Source organism: Phodopus roborovskii, unplaced genomic scaffold (genome assembly GCF_943737965.1).
Source record: "Phodopus roborovskii unplaced genomic scaffold, PHOROB, whole genome shotgun sequence".
In the NCBI taxonomy this organism is placed as follows: Eukaryota; Metazoa; Chordata; class Mammalia; order Rodentia; family Cricetidae; genus Phodopus; species Phodopus roborovskii.
The window spans coordinates 2,193,686-2,220,187 of NW_026126434.1; the positions used below are offsets into that span (position 1 = coordinate 2,193,686).

Here is a 26,502-nt window from a genome sequence, read left to right on the forward strand (position 1 = left end):
GGGGGCTCACTTCCCATGTGTAAACCTGCCTCCCGGAGAGAAAGTGGCATGCTGGTGGAGACAGAAGACAGAGGGGCTGGGAGCTTTTAAACGCTTCACATCTTTACACTTTCAGTCTCAATTTCAGTGCTTCAAAGATGGAGGCAAGCCAAGTGTTGGTGGCACACACCTCTAATCCCAGCACCGGGAGGCAGAGGCAGGTGAATCTCTGTGAGTTCGAGGCCAGCCTGGTCTACAGAGCAAGAAAAATTTCGAGGCAGCTTAACAGATGAGATCTGAGAAACTCTCAATGAGGGCAATTTACTGAATTATATGGAAAGGCACAATCTTTATTTTAGAATTAAGAAAAATACTATAGAAATTTTCACATTAGAAAATACCTAAATTTGTTTAATAATGCTATTCACTGAAAAGATCTCTTACCCAACCATATTAAATGATGAACAAAATAAAAAGAAATAACAAAAACCACAGCATGCCTCACATTACAGCACAAACCTCTGTGGCACATAGACTTGTGCTCAGAGCAGTCAGCAGAAGGGAATGAATGCAAGGTGCATGTTGGCAGAGCAACTGATTGGGACCCCAGCACAAGACAAAAGAAATGAGAGCAAGCAGGGGCTCAGCAGCATCTGCACAGATGAACCTCACCCATGGGAAGATGGGGAGCATAGAGAGCACCACCCCCACGGCCAGGATGAGCCAAGGCTATCTGCTTTCTGAAAACTCCCAGGCACAAGGCGAGAACAAGACTGTGATATACCCGGCCAAAAGGAAGACCTGCTTTATTCACAGAGAGTGCATCATATTCACATATGTGTGTGTGCTTATGCCAAATAGTTCACGGCAAAACACCAGATGTAACAAGCCAATTCAACAAGGTCAGCATATAGAGGCAACTGAACCTACACTCACCAACAATGAACCCACACACAAAAAAATGCAATTCCATTCCTAAGAGGAGCACCCCAAAGAATTCCACCCAGAAGTAAAGGCCTTCTCATTGCAAACAGTGAAACCCTGCAGAAAAAAGAGGAAATAAGGCAGCGGGAGACCTCCTGGTCTAGAATGAAGATGAACTACTTACTATCAAGGAAGGACAGCGCCGGAACCAATTCCTATCAAAACCCAAACTGTCTCTTACAAATGCAAAATACCTAAGCTTATTGGGGGGGGGGGGTTTACAAGGTGCCCTGGAGTCAAAATTAAACCAAAAAAGAAGGAGGGAACTCTCAAAGAGGTTTGTAAGCAAAAAAGGAGAGGAACCATTGAATTAGAAGACATTACACTGTCTCAAAACAAGCATTCTTTCTAAGCCAAGCATCGTGGTGTGCACCTGTAATCCCAGCACTCACAAGGCAGAGAGCCTGGTCAGAATAGTGATTTCTGGGCCAACAAAGATGCTGTATGAAAAAATAAAAACAGGGGCTGGAGAGATGGCGAAGTGGATAAAGCGTATGCAGTGCAAGTGTGAGAATCAGAGTTCACAACCTGAGAACCCATACAAAGCCAGAGGCAATGGTGTACATTTGCACTCCCAGCATACCTGTAGCAGGGTAGAGGCAAGAGAATCGCTGGTCCCCAGGTGGCCAAACACCCTAGCATTCACAGCAGTGAACAAGAGAACCCTTCCAAAAAAGGCACATGCATGAACAAAAAACAAACTGGCTTTTTACATGCTGTCCTCATGCTCAGCAATGTTTGTACTGAAGTGAGCGGCAGGTAAAGTGAACTAGAAATGTGTCCATAATACACGATGTTAATAGCACTAAGTGAGGAGACAAGTAACTTGGGGTTAGAGTAGCATTTTCCATTCCTAAGATCCAACAGCAACAAAGTACCTTGTTTACCTCCATCAGACCCACACTTTCCTGCCTATTCTGTCTGTCCACTTTAAAACAAACATGATGATCCACAGCGTTTCCAAATGTGTTAGCAGCTCTTTTCTTGTTTGTTTTATTGATATATATATATATATATGTATATATATATATATATATATATTATGCCTGCAAGCCAGAAGAGGGCATCAGATCTCATTATAGATGGTTGTGAGCTATCACGTGGTTGCTGGGAATTGAATTCAGGATCTCTGGAAGAGCAGCCAGTTTTCTTAACCTCTGAGCCATCTCTCCAGCCCAGGGTGAGCAACTCTCATCCAAGGGAAGAGTCAATGACTGCAACTGCATAGAGCACCTAAGCGCAGATGACAGAGTGCAACCCCATCACCAAGGTCCAGGCGTGTCCTGAAACCAGCCATTGGACACACGGCTTAATTTAGAGCCCACCTGCTGACTCAACAGTCACCCAGAAGTACATATGAGCTCATGGTTTCTTGAAGGAACAAGGAACAGGAAGGGAGAAATATGCAAAATCAAGTTCAGTGCGCAGCCGAGCACTTGCATGTCTCCATATCGCACTCCATGTCACAGAGCTCATGTGATCAGGAGAGAACTGGGTGAGGATGCCGCTCTCCTTCGATACCTTGCAGCATCACAGTCAGGAAACAAGGTATGTGTGTGGAAAAGCCTAGGCTTTGCTCCAGCTCGACATTACCCCTCTACCCCCCACTCCCCCCACTCCCCCACCCCCTCCCCGGCCAAGGGCAGCACAACTCTCCTGGGGCCTCAGCCTCCTCATCTCAAAGTGACAGCTTGAAATAACCTAAGGAGGAGTAAACTTAACACGCTGGCAACCAAGACACACCAGCCCAAGGCAGCAAGGTCAGCTCTGTGATTCCCAGGGGACCACAGAAACAATGCCTGCCATCCGGCAGATTCCTGTTTTAAATCATTACTCTTGCTATTTAAGTGCCACGATTTTAGGGTCATTATATCAACTATTTGCACCCTCTAAATTTCAGTGTCCCTAGACAACACCCAGTATGACTAGCTAGAATTTGGCTTTGGCTTTCCTGAAAATTAAAAATAGCAGAAGAAAAACACTGGTGCTGAGACAGGCATTTAAAACATGGCAGACTGCGCCACTGCCACTGCCGCTGCCGCCACCACCGCCGCCACCGCTACTTAAACAATTCATTAGTGCCTTTGGCCATCAATTTGCCATGCTGTTTACCCTAACTCTCCCCACAAGCCCACTCTGAGGACACAGGGCACATGGAAGGATGGCGTGGAATGGACAACCCATACTCTACAAAGGTCCAAGTTCATTCCCACAACCTTGACTTTCAGACTTTCTCTTCTAAATCCGTGGCAACCTGGGAGTCTAGAAAATGGTACTTTTTTCCTTTTGAGAACCGTCTCCAATAAAGTCGGGGTCACAGAAGGCAAAGGCCGCCCACCCCCAGCAGGACGCACTTGTCTGTGCTGTGAAAATGCTAGTTAGTGAGAAAGGCAGCAGCGTTTGCACCAGCTCGAGGACAACCTGACCAGCTCCCAGCCCTGAGAACCACAGACAAAGCTTGCAGGCTCCCCTTGTGGACGACCTCCCCCTGGATCACCAGAGGCCCAGAACCAATCACCACTCACCACAAAGCCCACAGACCCACACCAGTCATGAGAACCAACTGCCTAGAAAGAGCTGAGCTGCAGTTCTTTATTTGAGGGTGTCACTGACTCCCAGGATGCTTCAGTGACAGTTCTGTCCACCAGAATTAACTTTCCCCAACAATGGGTCTTTTCTGAGCATGAATGTCAAACCAAGGATGAGCTAGAGAACCAAGGACAACAACACACACAGGTCCACAGGGTGGTGCTCACTGCTGTAGAGTCCTCCTCGGACTGTGCTCACTGCTGTAGAGTCCTCCTCAGACTGTACTCACTGCTGCAATCCTCCTCAGACTGTGCTCCCTGCTCTGATGTCACACTTTACACGTTGTCACATGCAAAACTGCATGGACTGAAACACATTCCTTGTAAAGAATCAGAATACCATAGCTGGAAGCTGGATGGAAAAAAACTAGAATTCAGTAACTGAGGGTCCCACAGTCTGTCTAGATAAAGCCATATTGAGGTGAGTAAACAATAAAACACTACAAACAGTAGGCCAACTGCTCTCTTTCTGGATGGCAGATTAACAATGAAACCCTATTAGGAGCAGCCAGGACTCTGGTTCCAGACAGACATGCACAGAAAGACAGAAAGAACTTAAATAGCTAGCTAGACTTTGGACAGATGCTCAGTAGGCTTGGTAGAGTTCGATACATGACCCCACTATAGTCAGCAGAGTATATATTTCTCATTGTGAAGCAACGGTTTTTAATTTTCTGGTGCCATCAAGTGGCAACTTTATGAAGTGTCCCTAATAACTTTTAGGCAGAAAGATGTCACAATGATATGGCTCACCTATGCTAATTAAACACCGATGATGTTTTAGCAAGCTGGTTATGTTTGGGGAAAAAAAGGAGGACCATCAGAGCAGACAGATGCAATTCAATCGATGCCACTGTCAACCCCAAAACAAGAGGACAGTTGGGGGGAAAAGCAGAAATTAAGAGCCCTTTAGACAGAATATTCCACACATAAACCCCAACAGACTATGAAAGGCCTGAAAACCAAAATTGGGTCCAAAAATCATCTACCAATCAAAAGAGAAAGACAAATTACTTCGGTTTCTCAATTTGAAATGTTAAAACTTCCAGCTAAAATAAAATTTCAAAAACTGAAGTTTCACAGATAGAATCAGCTGTTGAAACTCCACGTCACTATCAAATGATCGCAACCAGCAACATCAGCAAGATGATGACTACGAGGCAAAAAGGACATCTGCAGATGTCAGCAGCTCTGTGACCCCAGCTTCTAAAACAGGCCACCACTTGAACCTCTGCTCCACGATGACCATGGGACACACTCGTCTCTGCAGAGAACAGAGGCTGAGAGAAGTAAGAGCAACACCACCTTAGGAACCAGGAAGGAAACAGATGAGAAATGAGTATCTTATGGCCGCTTTTGTAAAGGAGAAGACTGGGTCAGAATGTCAGCTAAGCAGCAGTTAGCAAATACACACACACTTCCATGGCCCAATAGAAAGTCTCCAGATGGAGAGATGGCTTAGCAGTGAACAGCAATATTGCTCTTCCAGCAGATGCAAGTTATCAGGAGGCTCACAACCAACTACAACTTCAGCTCCAGAGGGATCTCTTGCTTCTGCAGCCAAAATACACTCACATGCACATGCCTGCCCTCCCCCAGCTAAAAATAAAATTAAAAAGCTATCTTCATATCGGTACAGAATCATAAGGGGCCATTTGGGGAGAAAAAACAAAACAAAACAAAAAGTCTCCAGAGACGAGGGCACTTGGGACAAAAACGAAGGCTAACAAGGAGAATCCGGGACTGGAGGGGTGTCTCAGTGGTTAGGGGCACTTTTTGCTCTTCCAGGGGATCCTGGGTCAGTTCCCAGCACCCACATAACACAACTGTCTGTAATTCCAGTTCCAGGGACCTGATGCCTTCTTTTGACCTCCCAGGGCATCAGGCTCACATGTGGTACAAACAAGATACACACACAGGCAAGCACTCATACATAAAATAAAATAAAATAAAATAAAATAAAATAAAATAAAATAAAATTCAGTCAAAATGCTTGATAAGAAGCAGTGTGGAAACACACACACTCTAGAAAGGGGGCAGCAGAAGGTTCTAGAATAACAGGATATCATGTGTATTGACAGAAAATATTGAACGGAAGAGTTAGTAGCTAAGAAGCAGCATCAACAGGTCAGGGAGCGAGAACAGCAGCAGCAATGACTTTCTAGACACTGACATCACATCAGCCTTTGACTATTATGTCCTGTCCAAGAAGTCACTCCACTAACTGCAAGGCACTTTATTTTGTGTGTGTGATAAGAAAAAAAAAAGTACAAAAATAAAGCCTGGTGCTTAAAAAAAAAATCAGTAAGTTATACTCAGAGACACTACATTATGCTCGGCTACACACATCCTTGTCACTTGCACTAACTAAGTGAAGGCAATGGTCACTAGAGTCAAGTCAGCACTGTGAATACTAGTCAAGTCAGGAGGAAGACCACCACTCACACAGCACATGTGGGGATGCTGCTCAGAGTGTCCGGCACCTGCTATGATGTCGCTGGTGTGAGTTTCTCATTTCCAGCCCTGAACACAGGAGACGCAGAGCATTGGGCACAATATACACGGTTCTCATTCCTCATAGCACACAGCTGTGCCGGGATGCTCTGTGGGCAAACCGTACCTTGCACACCTTCTAGGAGCAGGTCAACACCCTTCCTGTAAAAGTTGGAAGCAGCTTCATAGTCGTCTTCCTCCTCCTTCTTTACGGCCAGCTTGATAAGCTCCCCTGCCTTCTCCAGGTAGTCTCTCCTGCCCAGCCTTGGCTTTAAGCTGCTGGGGAAGAGGCTCCGGCTTTCCCGGTCTTCTGCTTTGCTCGGTTCACTGTCAGAAGCGCCAGCCCCTGCTGCCGAAGAATCCACAGACAGACTCAGACCAAAAGTTTTACTGGGAGAACCCTGACGGGAAGCCATTCCATCATCTACCTCTGCAACAGAGTCCGCATCAACAGTGAGGGACAGGAGGTCACTATCACTGGAGAAACCTGGAATGAGGAACACAGGAGTCAACATGAGACTACCAGCAGCCACAGGGGCACAGGTCACACATACTGCCCATCCTCCCATCCATAACCAGCTCAGCTAGGGCAGTGTGGCCTACTGGTGGCTGGCAGGTTCTAGCAGACTGTCTCAGCTTGGGTCATCAGATGCTGCACTGTACCTTGTAACCATCTATAACTCTGGTTCCAAGGGATTCAACACCTTCTGGCCTCTGAAGGCTCCAGGCACACATATGGTACATAGACATACATGCAGGCAAACATTGACACACATAAGATAAAAATAAACCTCCCAAAATAAAACACTAAAACTATACACATTAATACACTTTAAGAAAAATAACTGCATTTATCAAAACCAAAATTACTTACTGGGAGAAGTGGCAATTTGATATTTTTCAAGTCTCGGTGTCTGGCTAAACAAAACATGAGGACTTTCTGACCCTTGACTTCTGTCATCGCACAGTTGTGGTTGGAAAATGTGGATAAAAGGGAAAGTGTTGTAAGACACTTGTGTATACTGTGTTTCCCTGTGTTATTACTCGGGGGTGGAGGTCAGAGAGCACCTTGAGAAGTTAGCTCTTTCCTTCCACTATGTCAGGCCTGGGGTCCGAACTCAAGTTGTCAGGCTTGGCAGCAAACACTTTCACGTGTTGAGCCATCTTGTCATACAACTATTTTCTACATGACACCACAACTATACAGTGCTGCTCTCTCAAAGCGGACTGAAATGTGGGTTACATAAAATCTCAACAATGGAATTTGTAGGGTTGACTGCATTTAAATCCACTGGTCTGTCTTGAATAATCTTTTATCTATGCCATTTATAAAATGCCAGTTCCCTAGATGCCCCAGATCTTCCAAATACCAACCTCCCATTTCATTATTATGGCATAAAAATCACATTGGGAAACTGTCAAAATCAAAGCGGCAGACAAAAGTGACATGAAAATCCTAACAGGGAGGAAAACCGGCTAACTGGGAACAGATACTATGAGCTGTTTTCCTTGAAGAGTCCGATCATTTCATTTCAAGGGAAAAAAAATACCAAACACACAACTGTAATGACATCTGTTCATCCACTGATATAAGCAAAATGGCCTCCCATGAGCAAAAGCTCCTGAGCTCAGCCCCCCTGCTCACACCAGCCTTCCTCCCTCTGCTCACACCCGCCTTCCTCCCTCTGCTCACACCAGCCTTCCTCCCTCTGCTCACACCCGCCTTCCTCCCTCTGCTCACACCCGCCTTCCTCCCTCTGCTCACACCCGCCTTCCTCCCTCTGCTCACACCAGCCTTCTTCCCTCTGCTCACACCCGCCTTCCTCCCTCTGCTCACACCAGCCTTCTTCCCTCTGCTCACACCCGCCTTCCTCCCCTCTGTTCACACCCGCCTTCCTCCCCTCTGTTCACACCCGCCTTCCTACCTCTGCTCACACCCGCCTTCCTCCCTCTGTTCACACCAGCCTTCCTCCCTCTGCTCACACCAGCCTTCCTCCCTCTGCTCACACCAGCCTTCCTCCCTCTGCTCACACCAGCCTTCCTCCCTCTGCTCACACTCGCCTTCCTCCCTCTGCTCACACCCGCCTTCCTCCCTCTGCTCACACCCGCCTTCCTCCCTCTGCTCACACCAGCCTTCTTCCCTCTGCTCACACCCGCCTTCCTCCCCTCTGTTCACACCCGCCTTCCTCCCCTCTGTTCACACCCGCCTTCCTCCCCTCTGTTCACACCCGCCTTCCTACCTCTGCTCACACCCGCCTTCCTCCCTCTGCTCACACCAGCCTTCTTCCCTCTGCTCACACCCGCCTTCCTCCCCTCTGTTCACACCGCCTTCCTCCCCTCTGTTCACACCCGCCTTCCTACCTCTGCTCACACCCACCTTCCTCCCTCTGTTCACACCAGCCTTCCTCCCTCTGCTCACACCAGCCTTCCTCCCTCTGCTCACACCTGCCTTCCTCCCTCTGCTCACACCTGCCTTCCTCCCTCTGCTCACACCAGCCTTCCTCCCTCTGCTCACACCTGCCTTCCTCCCCTCTGATCACACCCGCCTTCCTCCCTCTGCTCACACCCGCCTTCTTCCCTCTGTTCACACCCGCTTCCTCCCCTCTGCTCACACCTGCCTTCCTCCCCTCTGTTCACACCAGCTTTCCTCCCTCTGCTCACACCTGCATTCCTCCCCTCTGCTCACACCAGCCTTCCTCCCCTCTGCTCACACCCGCCTTCCTCCCTCTGTTCACACCAGCCTTCCTCCCTCTGCTCACACCAGCCTTCCTCCCTCTGCTCACACCCACCTTCCTCCCTCTGCTCACACCAGCCTTCCTCCCTCTGCTCACACCAGCCTTCCTCCCCTCTGCTCACACCAGCTTTCCTTCCTATGCTCACACCTGCCTTCCTCCCCTCTGCTCACACCCGTCTTCCTCTCACAGGCATGTTGGCTCAGCAGCCTATTGTGTACTTCCTAGTGTGCTGGGCTGTGATGTCACAGTGCACATCTCTTACTTGTAAGGACGCAGTGCTGTGTGCTGCTTTACCATGAGTAATGGTAATCTTAGTTCAGTGTCACCATCTTCAACAGTTCCATCCTTGCCCCCTCTGTATGTGACATTGAGTGCAGCGGTAACTGCATTATTAAAAAGGGTTTGACCTCAAGAAAACATACAGGCCTCAACCTCCATGGAGCTGCTGATTCTAGGAGACAAGACTCATGATCACACCGCCTGAAGCACTTTAGGCACAGCCGGAGATCTCAGTGCAGTCTGCTAGCTTTGCTTGGGCAGGGTTGGGTTTGGGTTGGGTTTTTTTTTTTTTTTTTTGATGATTCTGTGGATTGTGGATCAAACCTACCATAAGCACACTACCACTGTACTACATCTCTGGCCCAGCTATGATTGACTATGAAATGTCAAGTTTTCAGAAAAAGACATTTTAAAAAAGTTATTTCCACAGGAGGCAGGCAATGCTAAGAATGAAAACTGCCGGTGGATCAGTCTACACAATTCTAAGACAAGAGATCAGCAAACTCCTCGTCTGTGGAGAGCCAGGCAGTGAATACTGCAGGCCCTGCAGCTCCAGGATCATGGTGGCCACCCGACACCATGCTCACTGTCCTATATGGGTAAGCATGGCCGAACTTCAGTAAGGCTTTAGCTGTGGACACTAAAACTTTAATTGCATGTAATGTCACATCAAATACTAATACTGTTTGTGGTTTTTCAACCATTTAAAAATGTAAAAGAACATTCTTAGTTCACAGGCCATAGGAAAACAGGTGGGGGCCAGTTTGTCAGCCTGTGGTATCCTCAAATTGCTCACTTCCTATCAAAGAAAGTAAAAGTAAGAACATGTGGCCAGCAGCTAAGCTCCATGTTGAAATCAGCTTTACACACCTTTAACGCCTCGTCTCTCAACACAGCATCATTTTCATCTGTTCTTCCTTTCTTTCAAATTCTTAGGGTCCTGATAAAGGGCTACCTTGTTCCCAGAAAGGAACCCATTTCCTTAAGCCTGTAGCTTCAAATGGGTATCACTGGACATTGGGAACATCGGGTCAGCTCTTGACATCCTGGCCCCACGCTTTTCAGCCACACGGACAGCATTTGGTAGATAGCATTTCATAATCAAAATCTTCCTATAGCACCCACTATTCTAAAAAACTGTATTAACTTTGTGAGCAAGTTTAAAATACTTCATGAGTGTCAACACAAATGTATTTCCTTAAGTACTGCCATTATCTGACTGGTTTGAAATTAACAAACAATTCACCTGGAGGAAAAGTCTAAACATCCAGATAATTAAGAGGGAGGAGCTGGGAGCGTTTGTGCCTCTCAACTTGAGCACTGCCCCATCTGCCACACGGCCTCCTCACTGGGACAGCGACACCCTCCCTCTCATGGCTGTCCCATGCTATGCCTGATTTCCCTTTCCCAACAGGAGCAGAAGATAAGCAGTTTCTTGGCTTTTGACCACAAAAATCTAAGAACACAGTTCCACTTCCTCCTGCTTTTACAACTTTATTTTATCAGCAAACGTAATCCTGATTACATATGTAAGTGCACATGTATACATGTACAAAGACACATGATGTGCAAATATATACATGTATATATGCACACGTGTAGCTGCATAGATAGGAAAATACATGTGTGTATGTGCACATATATAAATGTATATAGATATGATGTGTAAAAAACACAAGTGTATGTGTAAAAGTCAATACCTACTTAATTTATTTAAATACATCTGCTACTCACTATGGGTCCTACAACTCAGCTTGTTTTATATAAAACTGCATCTGAGCATCACATGAAGTGGAGACTACAGTCCAGAAAGGGAGTGTGTAATCGCGACCTGGGGAGCGACAAGCACATTACAGGCTGTGGGTCTCGCTAAGGAGGAAGGCACAGTGGATGGGGCAGCGCAGCTCGGGTACTTGACACAATATACAGACTGTCTGTCAAAATTAAGCCAACCTACAGCCAATCTATCCTCACAGGGACCCTTAGGACATGCGCACCCTTCCACAGCACCATCACTCAAAACCCTACGCCTCTTTTGGAAGTGATGCAAGAGGAAGTCAAAGGTTCCATGAAAGTCTCCTGCCCCCAGGTGTGGATCACAGAGATTCCAGTCTCCGTGCTATTAGAGGGCCCCAGGTGACTTGTTAAAAAGCGTCTACAGACACGAGGGGTGTGTTTAGCGTCCCAGTCCACCTGCCTGCCCTCACCTCTGGGCTTTGAACTGCTCAGAGTCAGGCAGTAGAGCGAAATCTGCCTAGGACACCATCTCTGAAAGACGGGCCTGGGGGAAAGGTTGAGCTGCCACACACAGGGGCTTTATACTATGAGCCATCTGAACCCCGCATTTGAAGACCATAGGCACAAAGAGATCGGCCTCCTTTGACAACAGGTGGCCTCTCATGGGTGACTATATATAAAACACGTGGCCTCGTTACTATTACCTCATCACCTCTAACCAACTCTGTGGTTCAAACATTGCCACAGTCGACCAAAGGGAGTCTCTACTTGTCCCAGCAGCAATCACTCCTGCTACATGCACAAAAAAGAAAGAAAGAAAGAAAGAAAGAAAGAAAGAAAGAAAGAAAGAACCGCACCCAGCCCAGAACCAAGATTACCAGGAGTCGGAGGGCATGAGGACCTGACAGAATCAGATCTGACTCCAGGATATGGAGCCCTTCTTGGAGGAGAGGCTCAGGAGGCCTCATCCCTGGCTGGAAGCGGATGGCAGTTAATGGCTGCTGGAAGAACAGTCATTTTTCTTCAGTAGTGTAGCCATGGGAAGAAACCTATGTTTTGGTTAACAACCACACACTTACACTCATCAGCAACCCTAACTAAACTCAGTGGGTCATTCAGCTAAATAGGGAAACGCAAGAGGGAGAAGAAGGGGTGGAGAAAACGTGGGGAAGTGTGAGAGGCTGTAGGGGTATATTATATGCATATATGGAATTGTTGAAGAATACATTTTTAAAAAGAGAAAAAAGAAAGAGGTCCTCTAAATATGCCTGTGGTAAAATCCCTAAATCCAGAGCCATGTGGTAGTCACAGTTCTGGTACTCACAGCTAGTGACAGCTAGGAACCAAGAAGAACCAGCCTTCCGCAGTGCCAAGGCTAATAACGAACCCATGCATCAACTTTGAGAAACCAGAGTTCCAGAGACTCTGTGGTGTATCTACTGGGAACAAAGAGAAGGGGCTTCAAAAGCTGGTGCTGCTCAGCGGAAACATGGCTAAGCTCTGGCCCAGCTTCCTCTTGGCTCAAGGGCCTGTGGTGCCACTGGCCATCTTTCTGTGGGCTCCAGAGTCCAACTCTGTTACCCTACACATGCACGTGAGTGTACAAGCTATGTACATGCAGGTCCCGATGAGGCCAGAGTAGGGAGGGAATGGGAACCCCTAGAGCTGGAGTTGTAAGAGGTTGTGAAGACATCTAACATGGATTCTGGGAACAGAGCTCAGCAAGTGCTGCCAGACCCACCCTGAGCTTTCTACACCAAATACACACTCATCCTTTCACAACAATTCAGAGTTCTGGGAGTTACCAAACACCTGGCAGATCCCCGGTTTGACTACCACCAAACTCCAATGTCCAGTTGAAAGGAAAGGCATTCGGATAACATCTAATGTCCCTTCTAACCCAAAACCCAGGTGACCATAACAAATCATGAACATTTTATTTGACTCACTCTGCCACAACTCCCAAATATCCAGTGTTATCCTCAACAGTCCTGGAGTGCCCTCTGTCCTACAAGCAACATACACACAATGATACACCCACGGATGTGTCTACCTTTATTGCTTACTTGTTGAGTTTGGGTTGGTTTGGTGCTTTGAGGAAGGAACTCTGTAGCCCACACTAATCTTAAACTCACTATGTAGATGAGTCTGGCCTTCAATCCTGATTCTCCTGCCTCCATCTCCCAAGGGCACCACCAGCCCTCATCCAACTGGGCTTATCTTCAGAAAAATTCCCTGTTTGTTTTCAGATTTCCCACTGAGAAAAATTTAACTAGTCAGGGAAAGTGAACAATGGCAAAGAAACAAGCACTTAAGAACAAAAAGCATAGCTCCTTCAAGCTGACAGGTACCCACTCCACCAGCACACAGGATGGAGAAGCCCAGCCCTAAGATTTGAGTTCCCATGGTGCCACCTTGTGGACATGTGTAGAATAAAAATTCTACTTTAAATGTAAACTACGTTTAGTTGTGCTTTCTATTTTGGCATGATACTCTGCCCAATACAGACTTTAGGTTAATCTTAAAACCGCTTATGTTGTTAGTTAAATAACCAGCTGAGGATATTGGTATTTAAACTGACTGCCTTGAAACATAAACATTCAATTCACCAAATCAAAACAACACAAACAAAAAAAAATTTAAAACAAAAGGTTTTTTTTTTTTGTTTATCCTCTATTTTCATGTATGTGTGCCATGCATGTTTGTGTGTGAAAGCATGAACACAGATAACACAGCACACCTGTGGTCAGAGGACAGCCTTGGACATCAGTCCTCAGCTCTGCCACAACATACCCCAGGCTAGCCGGTCTACAAACTTCTGGAGAGGCTCCTACCTCCACCTCCCACCTCACTGTAGGAGCACTGGGACTGCACACGCATACTGTCCCACCTGGCTGTGTGTGGGTTTTCCAGATCTGAACCCAGATCTTCACACTCAGACATCAAGCATGCCACCTCAGAGGCCTTAGCCAGCCTTATAAAAGAGGTTTCTTTAATAACTGTGCACCTTTCCAGTTAATCCTCCAATGTAACAGTTTAACAGCAAGGCCACCTGCCTCCCTCAGGCAGACCAGCAGAGGAGAGAAGTGCTCCCAGAGGCTGTGCTCCCATGCCCAACACTGTCTCCGTAGTGCAAATAAAACACAAACGTTTCCCATGAACATAACACTACTGGAGAGACGGGTCAGTGGCTAAGGGGACATGTTCTCATGGGTTCAGGTTCCAGCTCACAACTGTGCAGAACTCGAGTTCCAGGAGACCTGACAACCTCTTCTGACCTCCAACAGCATGATATGCACACATGGGTACACAGATACATATTCACTTAAAACACTCATACACATAAAATAAAAGAGAAAATCTAAAGGAAAAAAAATTAAAGAAAAAAACTTTATATTTTGTCTGAATACAAACAAACAAACAAACAGTAGTTAGGAATCCAAAAGCTGAAAGGCTTGAATTCAAATCTATGTGTAAATTCAAGTGCAGCTTAATAAAAACAAAGCAAGAGAATTAAAGAGGTTAAAAGTAAAGCATTGTTTTGTTTGAGATTTGTGTCATTAGGAAACATATTAGACACACCAGAACTGCCTTGGGCTTATTCTTTCTAGATGACAGGCTTTGTTTAAAGTTGGCCTTGAAATGAGCTAAGACTCAGGTGCGGCTGAAGGACTCCAGCAGGCACTCATACAGCAAGGCCCACTGTCTGCCTGCGCATCAAGGGTCTTACTGAGGTCTGACTGTCTCATTATGTCATCAGAGAGAAACCACTGGGAACTACCTGTCAAGGTAGAGCAAGGAGAAAGAGGAAAGCTGCCGGTTAAATGTGAGGCATCACCAAACCAGCACAGGGCTGATGTGCAGAGCCAAAGGGAAGCGGTGCCAGGTAAGGAGGCCCTTCCACTTCTTATAGACAGCAGCTGTTACAATGCAATGTGACTCGCATCTTCTGCAACTGAAACCTTTGAAACAGGAAAAATGAAGTGTCTTACCTTCTGTACCACACTCAGGAAAGGTGTCAGGCAGGGAATCTGTGTACTCATCAGCAGGACCAATTAATGCAGAGCCATCATTAATTATCCCACCCTGAAAAGCAGAGTAATCACATCTCCTTGTCAGTCAGAGCACAGAAAGATCAGCAATAAACAAGCACTCACAAGGCAGTGCATTCGACGTGGCTCAATTGCACAGATGTGGCATGGCCACACTCAGTGGGTAAAACAAAGGCTGCAAGGGTTAAATGACTTCCACAGGACCTCTCTGCAAACCTTAGCTCCTCTACAGATAATGAGTTAACTTTTTTAAATTCACATTTTAAAAGTAGTACTACCATGCTCAATGTAACTTTTTTTAGACAGTGTCTCACTGTCTAGCCCTTGTTGGCCTGACACTCACTATGTGGACTGGGCTGGCCTAGAATCCAGAGGCCTCCTGAGTGCTGGAATGGAAGGTGTATACCTCCACACCCAGCTGGAATGTGAATGTACATTGTTCAAAATCTGCCACAGATTTTTTTTTTTTTTTTTAAGAAAATGAACCACTACAAAAAAAGAAAAAAAAAAGAAAGGAAGGAAGGAGGGAGGGAGGAAGGGAGGGAAGGAAGAAGAAAGGAAAGAAAGAAAGGAAGGAAGGAAGGAAGGAAGGAAGGAAGGAAGGAAGGACACAAACCAGTATCCTTGGAGCCCGATGATTTAACTAGTGTGGGCCATCAGACAGCCGTTGAATTTTACCAAATTACAAATGATATCATATCAACTGCAACTCTGGTGATCTGGGAAGACATTTATATGAGAAAGCCACTTGTGCACACCATAAAGAAGTGTAAGGTATCTTCAGTAAAGAGATATTTTTTTTTATTTATTTTCTGTTTAGATATGTGCACTGTGTGTGTCATTGCTACAGAATCAGAGGGTGTAAGATCCCCTGGAACTGGAATTACAGGCAGTTGTGCACACCTAATGTAGGTACTAAGAACCAAACCCAGGTCCTCTGGAAGAGCAGCAAGAGCTCCTAACTGCTAGAAACAGATATAGTAAAAAATAAATAATAAATAAATAAATGAAATGAAAATTGTGCAAGGTATGGTGCTCATACCTACAAACCTAGCACTTGAGAGGCTAAGGCAGGCTGATCATTGGGAGTTATAGGGCTACAGTGTGGAACCCTGTTTCAAAATTAACTAAAACTGAATCTCTCCATATGATCACCACTTTAATCATGCATCTAAGTTTACAAATTCAGGTCTCAAATCTACTGCTTCTCTGTCCACACTCAGACAGACAGCAGTCACCACAGTGGTGTGTTGGGAAGGAGTGATGGGACTTCATGGAATGAACACTCCAATCACAGACAAGCAGACAAATAACCCTTAAGCAATGACTTCACTGAAATGCTAACTCCTTTGTGCCTTAACATTGCCTTTCTGTCATGTGTCAACAGTCTTTTGTGCCAAGGACACAATCAAATGTCAAATGCCAAGAGAAATGCAGACCCTCTTTCCTCGACCTGACAACATTCCCTGTTGTGAACGCTGCACGGAATGTCCACCTGACAGAAGAACACAGGGAATGTTCTCTAGGGTATAACATATGCTAGGGATAAGTCACTGTATGGGATTAAAATCACAGACTATGTGCTCTGATGACAAGAAAAAAATTACTAGGTGAGTCCGCCTTTGCATGTGTGTAAGCATGCACACATGCACACAAGAGGCCTTGAGGACCCCAGACACCCGAGGTTCAAGGTGAGCGCCTGCCTCAGAAGGAGGCAATGGAGGACATGAAAGTGAAGAGGGAGAAAGGAAGAGAAATATGACACAGACACAGAAGAAGGAAGACAAGGACAAGGATGACAACAAAGGTGAAGATGACGAAGATGATGAAAAAAAAGGAAAGGAAAAGCAATAGAGGAAACTAGAAAACTCAAGAAATATTCAGACGTTACCACAGTTCTAAATAGCCAATGGGATGACAGAGAAAGTACAGATAAATCAGAAAATACGCTGAGCTGAATAAAAATGGAAATAAACAGATTCAAAGAGGCTGAATGCTCAGGGGAAATACTATTGCTGTGAATGCCTATATTAGAGAAGAACAATGTCAAATCAGTATGTTTTCACAAAAGTAGGTCGGAGAGCAGGACACAGAGGTGGTGCCTGCCACTACCTGAAATGAATCCAAGAATAGCTTGACTTAAACTGCCTAGTCTTCACAAACTGTTAACGTCACATCTCATTGCATGTCTAAAACAAAGTCAGTAGCAGCTACATCAGGAATCCCACATCAAAGACACACAATGAGCAGATGCCAAATCTCCGCTGCTTAAAGTCTGCCCAACTTTCATTAACACCCAGGCCAATCTCTGAGCCCCGAGGCATCCCTGACTTGCATCAGCCCTTCCCATCTCAACAGGGTGGAATCCTCCCCAACTCCACTCCCACAGAAAGCAGGGAAGCATGAGAAGACATGAGAAGCCTCCGCATCATCACCTGAGCTTTCACCTGAAGCCTGGCACTGGGTTTACATAAGCATCGGATTATAGTCTGAGCCTGGTGTCCAGAATAACGACAAAGGAAGGAAGAAGACCATCCGGGACAACACTGTCACCATGGACAACTCTAGGTCGTGACTCTGTAATGTCCTTCAAAAGATTGCCCTTCTTCAGTCAACTAAGTAAGGTCAAAAAAAAGAAAAATTTATCTTCGCCTAGATTCACCAGCCAGGGAAATTCAATATCCCTACACACATGGTGATCATATATCCTAGAAACTGAAGTTTTCTGCTAAAGAAAGGAGCAAACAAGCATGACAGTGTCATTCAGCTCTTTCTAGAAAGCTAATTAAATGAAATGGGAGAAGTGCTTAAGAGACATCCAAGCTGGGCGGTGGTGGTGCACGCCTTTAACCCAGAACTCAGGAGGCAAAGGCAAATGGCTCTCTGTGAGTTTGAGGTCAGCCTGCTAGTTCTAGAACAGTTAGGGCTACACAAAGAAACCCTGTCTCAAAAAAAAAAAAAAAAAAAATAGAACAGAGACACCCACCACCAACAATTCACAGTGACATTCAAGACAAGTGAGGGAATACTAACAATGATACTGCCAATTTCGCCAGCACCAGGCTGCCTGAGTGACATCTGTCTCAAATCTAAAACAAATGAAAAAGCCACAGCAAGAGTGTCACATGTCAAAAGAGCATGAACCATGTACAGTCAAGGACCTCAGAAACAAAATTTGCACAGACCCACTTGTAGAAAGCTGTGCAATGGCCACTTCTGCTAGACCCTTACACAAAGGAGTACAGTATGGACTCTGCTCAGAAAGCCTGCCACACAAGAACACCTCCAGAAGGAGCTCCTGGAGTCTGTGATACCTCACCTGCTCAGTGTTTTCCAATACAACAGCAACACACAGGGTTTAAAGTCTTAAGAAGCAAGCCTGGTGGTAATGGCGCACGCCTTTAATCCTAGCACTTGGGAGTCAGAGGCAGGAGGATCTCTTTGAGTTCAAGACCAGCCTGGTCTACAGAGTGAGTGCCAGGACAGCCAAGGCTACACAAACAAATCCTGTCTCAAAAAAAAACCAAAAACCTACGAATTGAAAATTTCCAATTTCTACACCGAAAGCAGAAACAGACAACAGAAGCTCAGTTGTTGTAACTTCTACTTCCTAGTAAATAAGAAAATCCCAGAGTGATAGGTGGGGCTTCCTACCTAAATGTCTGCACACCAAGGGGAAAGCATGTTACTATGTACGCGTCCCGGAAAGAGCACGAACCTTGAAGAAGTCTTGGAGCTGCTTGCTGTTGTAGAGGGCGGGAATGTTGGCAGAGAATTGGAGCAGGTCTTCCGCACACTGACGTCTCTCTTCAATAACAGTTTTGTCAAATCGCCCTAGAATTCAACGAGAGTCTGCACTTAGGGATAGAATGACAGTTTGGTTTTATGACAGTCTAGGCTCAGGAAGAGAAGCCACCACCAGCCATGCTGCCCATCTGCAGCACTTATCATGCGAACTTCAAGTCGCATAAAGGCCTTACAATGTTTTTGATGAAGCGAAGCCACACTGTCAACTGATAATGGGCTGTATCCAAACCCAAGTCCTGCCCGTCCATGCAAGGCACTCACTGTAAGAAGATGGCCATCTGAAACTAAAGCTGGAAAGGGAATTTTAAAGACTTCAAACAGCTTCCTCTAGTAATTTAATACCGTAATTACTCATATAATTTTCCCTTTTCTACTCTTTCTGATTTAAAGAGGAGGCTGAAGAGAGAAAATGATGGGACATCTGTATTAGCAGTGGGGTCAAAAACCTCAGCCAGCTTGAAGCAGAAAGCTTTTATGCTGGATTCTGTACATGCTGCTGGTGGCCCACTCGTGGGAAAAAGAGGTGCCCATCTCGGGTGTACTCCACTCCACAAGTGGGTGGCACACACGGTGGCTCACACACAAGCTCTAATGATACATACAATATGAATGCCCGTAAGAAATTTTCCAATGTGATGATTCTACACAGCTTCCCCATTTGATCACCAGTTGACACAACACACTGGCTGCTTTGTAAAGTTTTAAAAATGCCAAATCAGAAGGGCAGTGTCCTCAGAACCTGAAGGCATTCTAAGTGGTTTTGCAGAGTATTGACTGAGTGCTATGACAAAAAGCACTCCAAGGTACCTCCTGCTTGTGTACGTGTGGTGGGGGGAGTGGCTAGATCTGGATCCTGCACTCCCCACTAGAAGGTGCCTGTGGACAAAGTGAGTCATAGACTGTTAAGTCCCCCGTGGCTGCAGCAAGCAAGCACACTGCACAGACCATCATGGTGTCTGAATTTTCAGTTTCAGGGTGTCCAGCACACAAAGCATGCTAGCAAATCTCTGTGGCTGTTGCTGATTAATGAAGACAGAAAAGCCCTCTGTAAAAAATTGTCTTACAGTGGAATATTCTTACAGAAGATCTTACAGAGTACACTGAACCTGAAAGACAGACAGATGGAGCCACAGCTCACAGACAGACCACACTGTCAGCAATGCTATAGAACTCCACATGCTCTTTCTCTGCCCTCAAGAGCTTCGGACCTGGTAAAGGCCAGAGGCAATCAGCTGCAGGGCCCCTGCCATCTGGAATTCTCTTTATCTTCTTAAATATGATTGAGGGCCAGAAATGACTATTGTTTATATTGATTATAGCTATTGCTATTACCATAGTAGCAATGAGAAGAAAAGAAAAGGAGAACAAAAGGAAGAAGACAGCTGATGAGATGGATAGGGAGGCCATGGATAGGACAGGAAAGTGTTGCTGTCTTCAGCAAAATTGGTTTTATTTGTTGCATATGAACTGAGAACAACTGACAGTTAGATTTAGCATTGTGGGTCGTCCTCGGTGTAGCTACATGTGGCACAGTTTCGTTCAAGATGGAGGAAGCTGGTTTCTTATGCATGTTTGGAAGTCTAGGTGCAGCCTGGGATGGAAGTGCCACAGTGCCCAGTGCCCAGTGCCACAGTGTCCCCTCTGCCTTCCTGGCATCAGGAAGGGACCCGGGAGAGGACAGGGAGAGGCCGTAGCTGCTACCTCTCAGTGGATTTCCGGGAAGCAACAGTGTGCCTTATGTGGATATTTTGTTGGTCAGACCTCAGTCCCCGCCAACAAGGAATGGTGCAGTCTCACTTGGTACATGTCAGGGGAAAGTCAGGGACATTTTTAATAAGGGAGAACGTGAGAGACTGGACATTGTGGCCTCTTGTCTCAGCACTCAGGAGGCAGAGGCAGGCAGAATTTCTTTAGTGCAAAGCCAGCCTGGTCTATGAGTTCTAGGTCAGCCAGAGCTTAGAAAGATTTTATTTGGGTAGTGGCTAGTGAATACATATAGAGACCAGAATTTTCCCAAAGTCAGGAAGGGTGTTGGAAAGGTTCAGTCATGTCACCTCTATCGGTGGCCTCTTCAGGGCAATTCTAAAACCAGGATCACATTTGTAGCTTTGGTTAGCAGCAACCCCACTTCCAGACAACAAAATTCATTAGTAGTTATTAGTCAGGCAGTTGCCTTCTCAGACAGACTCTGAGGGTCAGCATCTAAAAGGCAGGTACAGCTGGGTGGCTCTGATACAGGATCCCACCCTGTCAGCCAAATGGCTAAACTAGCACTGGAGAATATGTTCCACGTTCATCCAGTAAGTGCACATTTCATACTAGTGTCTGATGGCTGGAGGTCCCATTTCTCATCATATGGGCCTCATCACAGGTTAGTGGTACCTTTGTAAGAAAGCTGGCGTCTCTCAGAGCAAGAAAGGGATTGGGGGGATGAAGAGAGGAGAAAAAAGAGAGGGTTAATGGAAAGAGAGAGAAAGGAGAAAGGGGAGGGAGGAAAGGAAGAAGGAGGGAGAGAGGGAGGGAGGGGAAACTGCATCTAGGGAGGAGCCACAGATGTCTACTGCCAAATCTCAGAAACAAGGAGCCACCACCTTTGCTACAGGTCACAATGACCAACCCTGAGATAGATAGATGATAGATAGATAGATAGATAGATAGATAGATAGATAGATAGATAGATAGATAGACAGACAGACAGACAGACAGACAGACATCAGACAGGACGACATGAGCACATTGTTGATTTGAATATCAAACGCCCCCACAGGCTCAAATATCTGAATACTGGTCTCCAGCTGGCAGTGCTTTCATGGGTGGCTGTGGAACTTTTAAGAAGCAGGCATAGTGGACAGGCATGGGCCACTGGAGACAGCCTTGAGGGTCATGGCTGATGTTCCTTACCGTCCTCCCTCTGTACTTCCTCATCAGTACTGTTGCGAGATATCACCACTGTAAGCTCTCGCCAGCACACACACGTCGATGGACTGTCCCCTGAACTGTACAAGCTCCCACAATGCAGACTCACTGCAGACACGGTGATCAACTGTTTCCATCATGAATTTTATCACAGAAAAGAGGAAAGTAACTAATTCAGAAAATTGGAACTGGCAGTGGAGCCACGCTGCGTGGCTCACAGGCCACATAACAGGGGACATGGAGTTGTGAACCCGAGGAGCCTAAAAACCTAATGACTGTTACAGCAGGACTTGGAAGACTAGAGCGCTCAGAAAGATCCAACAACAGAAGGCCAGGTAAGGAGGTCCAGAGAGAAAAAGGAAAGGCATTCCGCCTATATCCTGAAAACTAAATGAAGCCAAGTTTAAAAATAATAATTTATTTGGTGGAGATCTCAAGATGGTTCAGCAGCCAGGTTGTGGCATGAACTCTCTGCAGGGCAATGGGCCAGGTTTATTGTAGGGAAATGTAGAGAAGATGTGAAAAACAGTGCCCTCAAAGCTATGAACAGGGCTGGCGTGGGTGAAGACTTGTTATACTGCCAGGGCCCACAAAGATGGACAGCTCTGCTTCATCTTGGCTCAAGGTCAGAGAGCTCAAAACTGTCCTTAGTCAGTCGTAAGACCTAAAGGTCTAAGGCGTGGATACAGTAGAACGTTTGATCTTGGTCTTGGGTGTCTTATCTAAATAACAACAGACTGAGTCTGAGGTGTGGTTACTCTTGACCCTCAAGGATAGATAATGAGAAATTGAGTCTAAGGTGTGGTTACAAAATGCTTGGAGAATTCAGGAATAAATTCTGCGTATTCCTTGTACATGATAAAGAAGTCTTTTGCCATGTCCCTCTTTTTGGTTAAGGTATTTAGGAATGGTGAGGAATAAACTTGGTGCATCCAGTATTCCCTGGATTGCCCTCCTGACTCTATCCTGCATCTTTACCTGCCATTTTCTCAATCCACACTCCTCTCAGGTACGAACCTGACTGAATCCGACTGAAGTCCCACAAAGTCGGGTTACAACATTACTCAATGAGAGAATGCCTTACAGCTGGATCTCATGGAGGTATTTCCTCATTAGTGATCAGTGGTAGAGGACCCAGCCCATGGTGGGTGGTACCATCGCTGGGACAATGGTCCTGGGTTCTACAAGAAAGCAGGTTCAGCAAGCCAGTAAGCAGCACCCCTCTATGGCCTCTGCACCAGCTCCTGTTTCCAGGATCCTGCCCTGTTTTGAGTTCCTGTCCTGACTTCCTTCAGAGACGAACAGCAATGCTGAAACGTAAGCCAAATAAACCTTTTCTTCCTTGGTAATGGTGTTTCATCACAGCAATAGAAACCATCCAAGGTCACGAATGTGAATAATACATATTTTCTTAGCTTCCTAGTCTCTTTGCCTGGCCAGAGACAGTTATCCCATGGTTGAGAGGAGAAAAGCTATTTTGTATGAACTATGTGAGGGCATGAAAAAGCAGTGTGCAGAGCTTGCTAAACTGGATGAACCATCACAGAAGGTGAAAGGGCTTAGCACAGACCATCGCTAGTTAATCATCCCATTTAAGTCACAATTTTAGGGCTAAGCTGTAGATCTGTGGCAGAGAACTTGCCTGGCAAGCTCTAGATTCAATTGCCAGTCCAATGGGTGAGAAGTGGGAGGACACAAATGGATGGGGACAGTAGGTTACAGTTTCAGAAGAGCACTTACCAAACACTATCCCTTTAGCAAACGGAGGAAACAGCTCTGAGTGTCGGAATAAGTTTCTGTGGATTTGCCATAGTTCTTTGTGCAGTTTCTTAAAGTCACTGTATCTTTTCCACACAATTATCTGAAAAGAAAACAAAATTAAATGTATTTCAAAGCACAACCATTCTGTCTCTGGGCCACAAATAATTTTTCTTTAAACACCTCAAATTACCATGCAAAGCAAACATATACACACTCTGTCCTACAGGGTTAAAGGTATGAAGGGATCTGACATCTCCCTTAAACTCCAAAACTGGCTTTTTCCTCATACTGTTGACTTGAGGCTCTAAGTCCTGCCTCCTAAAAACCTTTTAACTCATTCTAGAAAAGTATACAACCTGGTACAAAAATGCTCTATGCTACATAAAATACATTCTCTCCAAAAACCAGTTACTATTGACCTGGGAATGAATTAAATGATAAACACTATCTCAAATATCATGCTTACAAGACACAAAACAACTCAGGCAATTTGGGGATGGGAGGTAAGACAGGGTTTCTCTGTTTAACAGTCCTGGCTGTCCTGGAACTCACAGAAATCCACCTGCCTCTGCCTCCCAAGTGCTGGAATCAAAGGCGTGCACCACAACCACCCAGTGGCAAATTATTTTTTTAATCTTTTTTTTTTTTTCCTGATTTATCCATTTACTTTATGTGCAGATATATGAGCCTGTAAGAGTTTATGTGTACTGCAGGCATGCAGGAGACCTCAGAGGCCAGGAATGGGTACTGGATTCCCTGGGACTGGAGTTACTGGTGCTTGTGAGACATGCAGCTGCTGGGGAACTAACTACCCAGGTCCTCAGCAGGAGCAGGACAAGCTTCTAACCTCCAAGACATCTCTGCAGCCCTCAGCTCACTGGGGCAAATTTTAAACAAAAAGGACATAAGATTTGTCCCCTCCTCCCACCCCATCCCCCCTCCAAAAAAAAAAAAAGACTAACAATGAAGGAGAACAGGCTAGGAGGAAAGAAAAACATGACTTTTTACATTCTCTAATTTTTTTCATAAATCTTAAACTAACCCTAAGATTTCTGGATACAAAGTAAACCTTGACCAGAATATAATTAATACCCATGTATCGCAAAAAAAAAAAAAAAAAGTAACAGTCCACTAGATTAGGTAACATGGAGAAGCAATTTGCTGTCATTAGCTTAAACCATTTGACCTTAGTTAGACTGAACTAGAAAAGCACACTTTATAAAAAGGAAATAGTTGATGCATGGTCTTAATGTCAAAGAAAAGTAAAGAAACCCTAAGTTGTAAATTCCTTCCCTCCCAAAAGCCTGACTATCTTCTCACTTTTAAAAGAGTCTACATGCTTTCATGTATATGCAACTAGGCCAAGGAGGTCACTAGACATGATTTTCAAGTCTTGCCAAACTTTGTTCTCATATCTGAAGTTAGCCTTGAAGAATGTGTTTCTTGGTGTTTGTAATTACAATGGCCTAGACGGTTCTGCAGACAATAACATGAGTTAGACAACTTGCTTCTGCTCAGTGCTTCACTTTTCTTCATTTACTCAACAAAAATGGTCATCAAAACCAGTGTCCCTACCCTGTTCTGGACACTATATTGTCCCAAAGTATGAGATGGGGAGCATAGGTCCTGCTTTCAGGGTTCACAGCAAGGGCAAGAAAAACAAGCCGCCCTGGGTGACTTCACAGAGCGCTTGATGAACGCTGAGAAACTGTGTAAGAGAGGTATGGAAGGGCTCCCTGCCCTGCCTGGAGACTGAGCAAGGCTACAATGAGTGGCATCTACAAAAGTCACCAGAGCAACAAAGCATGGGGAGGTAGAGACGATGCTGTGGACAAAGTTTCCAAAGAGAGAAAGATGTGGAAGACAGAGTTCTAGAATCTTGGGGTCTCTGACTGAGTAGTGGTGGTACTGTCTCCTGAGATGGGGAGCAAGAAGTGGTACTTGAAGCCTTTTCAAAGGGAAGCCAGATGTGCACATCTGGCTCATGTTCTTCTGAGCTATTCAACAGGACATGGGCTTGGAGCCTAAATGTAAAGTACACTCGTTCCAGAGCCATCAGCAGGCAGATGGCGGCCACTCAGGAGCTGCTTCTCAGTGTCTGTGATGGGACACCAAAGGACCAGGCAGGAATGTGGATGAGGAAAACAAAAGCTGCCTGGCTGTGCTGAGAAAGTCCGCAGGGCTGGTGAACAGGAGAAATGTTGACTACCCAGAACCAACAAGTAGGGCACAAGTAGGGCAAGAGCATCTATCTGGAAAGTCAGGCACTCGGGACAGGGACAGACAACAGGTGGCTGCAGCTATCACAGCTCTTGTTCTCTGTAGCTTCCAATCTTGATACAGAAACATAATCTTGTCATAAGAAAAAGTGCTATTTTTACATTTCAAAATGCATCCAACTAAGCTGGACGTGATGGCTTGTCCCTAAAGTCCCAGCACTCAGTAGGCTGGGCAGGAGGATGACGAGCCCAAGGCCAGCCAGGGCTACACAGTGAGTTTCAGGTCACTCTGACCCAGAGAGCAAGAGTCCAACTCAGAAGATCAAATAATAACTAGACATGGATCTATAAAGACATAAGTAACCCAAACTATTCTAGTACCACACTGCCAAGAGCTTCAGGAGGAGCGGGTAATGAGCCTCTGAATGCAGCGTCTTCTGCAGGGTCGGTACCCCAAAGAACTGGGTGTCATGAACCATGACAATATGAGCATGAGGAATTCAGAAAACAAGAGATTATGAAGCAATCACGTCATGTTTGCAGATAAAATGTCCTATTTAAGATCATTTCAAATAAAGGAGTGGTAGTTGAGACACCAGATCATACAAAGCCGTATAAGTGGTCAGAGTCATATACCACCACACAGCCCTGTGCTACACCAGGCTCCAGAACCAAGACCCTGAGAGCAGAAAGCCCCAGCCACTTTGCCCGTTCCTCACACTCCTCTTCATTAAATCTGAAGTCCCAGAAATCCTCAAGGGGAAATAAGAACAAGAATACACTTCCAACAGATCAGCAGGGACTGGGGGTCGTGCCTCTGCCAAGACAGGAGCAGACACAGGTGTAACTTATTTTCTCTGGTAAGGTCTGCTGGCTCCCACTGAACGATGGAAGCTAGTGTGGGCTCCCTATGGACTTACGGCACTCTGAGAGACCTCACCAGTGAAGTATT

The 26,502-nt window shown here is 45.7% G+C and overlaps 1 protein-coding gene across 5 annotated transcripts in view; it reads right to left on the minus strand.

Annotated features, from left to right (window-relative positions):
- Rps6kc1 (ribosomal protein S6 kinase C1) overlaps window positions 1-26,502 on the minus strand; it is a 117,284-nt gene that overhangs the window by 79,717 nt on the left and 11,065 nt on the right. For all 5 annotated transcript variants that reach the window (XM_051186619.1, XM_051186621.1, XM_051186620.1 and 2 more), the window contains 4 exons: window positions 23,311-23,431; window positions 18,566-18,681; window positions 14,788-14,881; window positions 6,172-6,531 (listed from right to left, as the gene is read on the minus strand). In XM_051186619.1, the coding sequence (XP_051042576.1) occupies window positions 6,172-6,531; window positions 14,788-14,881; window positions 18,566-18,681; window positions 23,311-23,431 (691 nt within the window). The remainder of the gene's footprint in view (window positions 1-6,171; window positions 6,532-14,787; window positions 14,882-18,565; window positions 18,682-23,310; window positions 23,432-26,502) is intronic.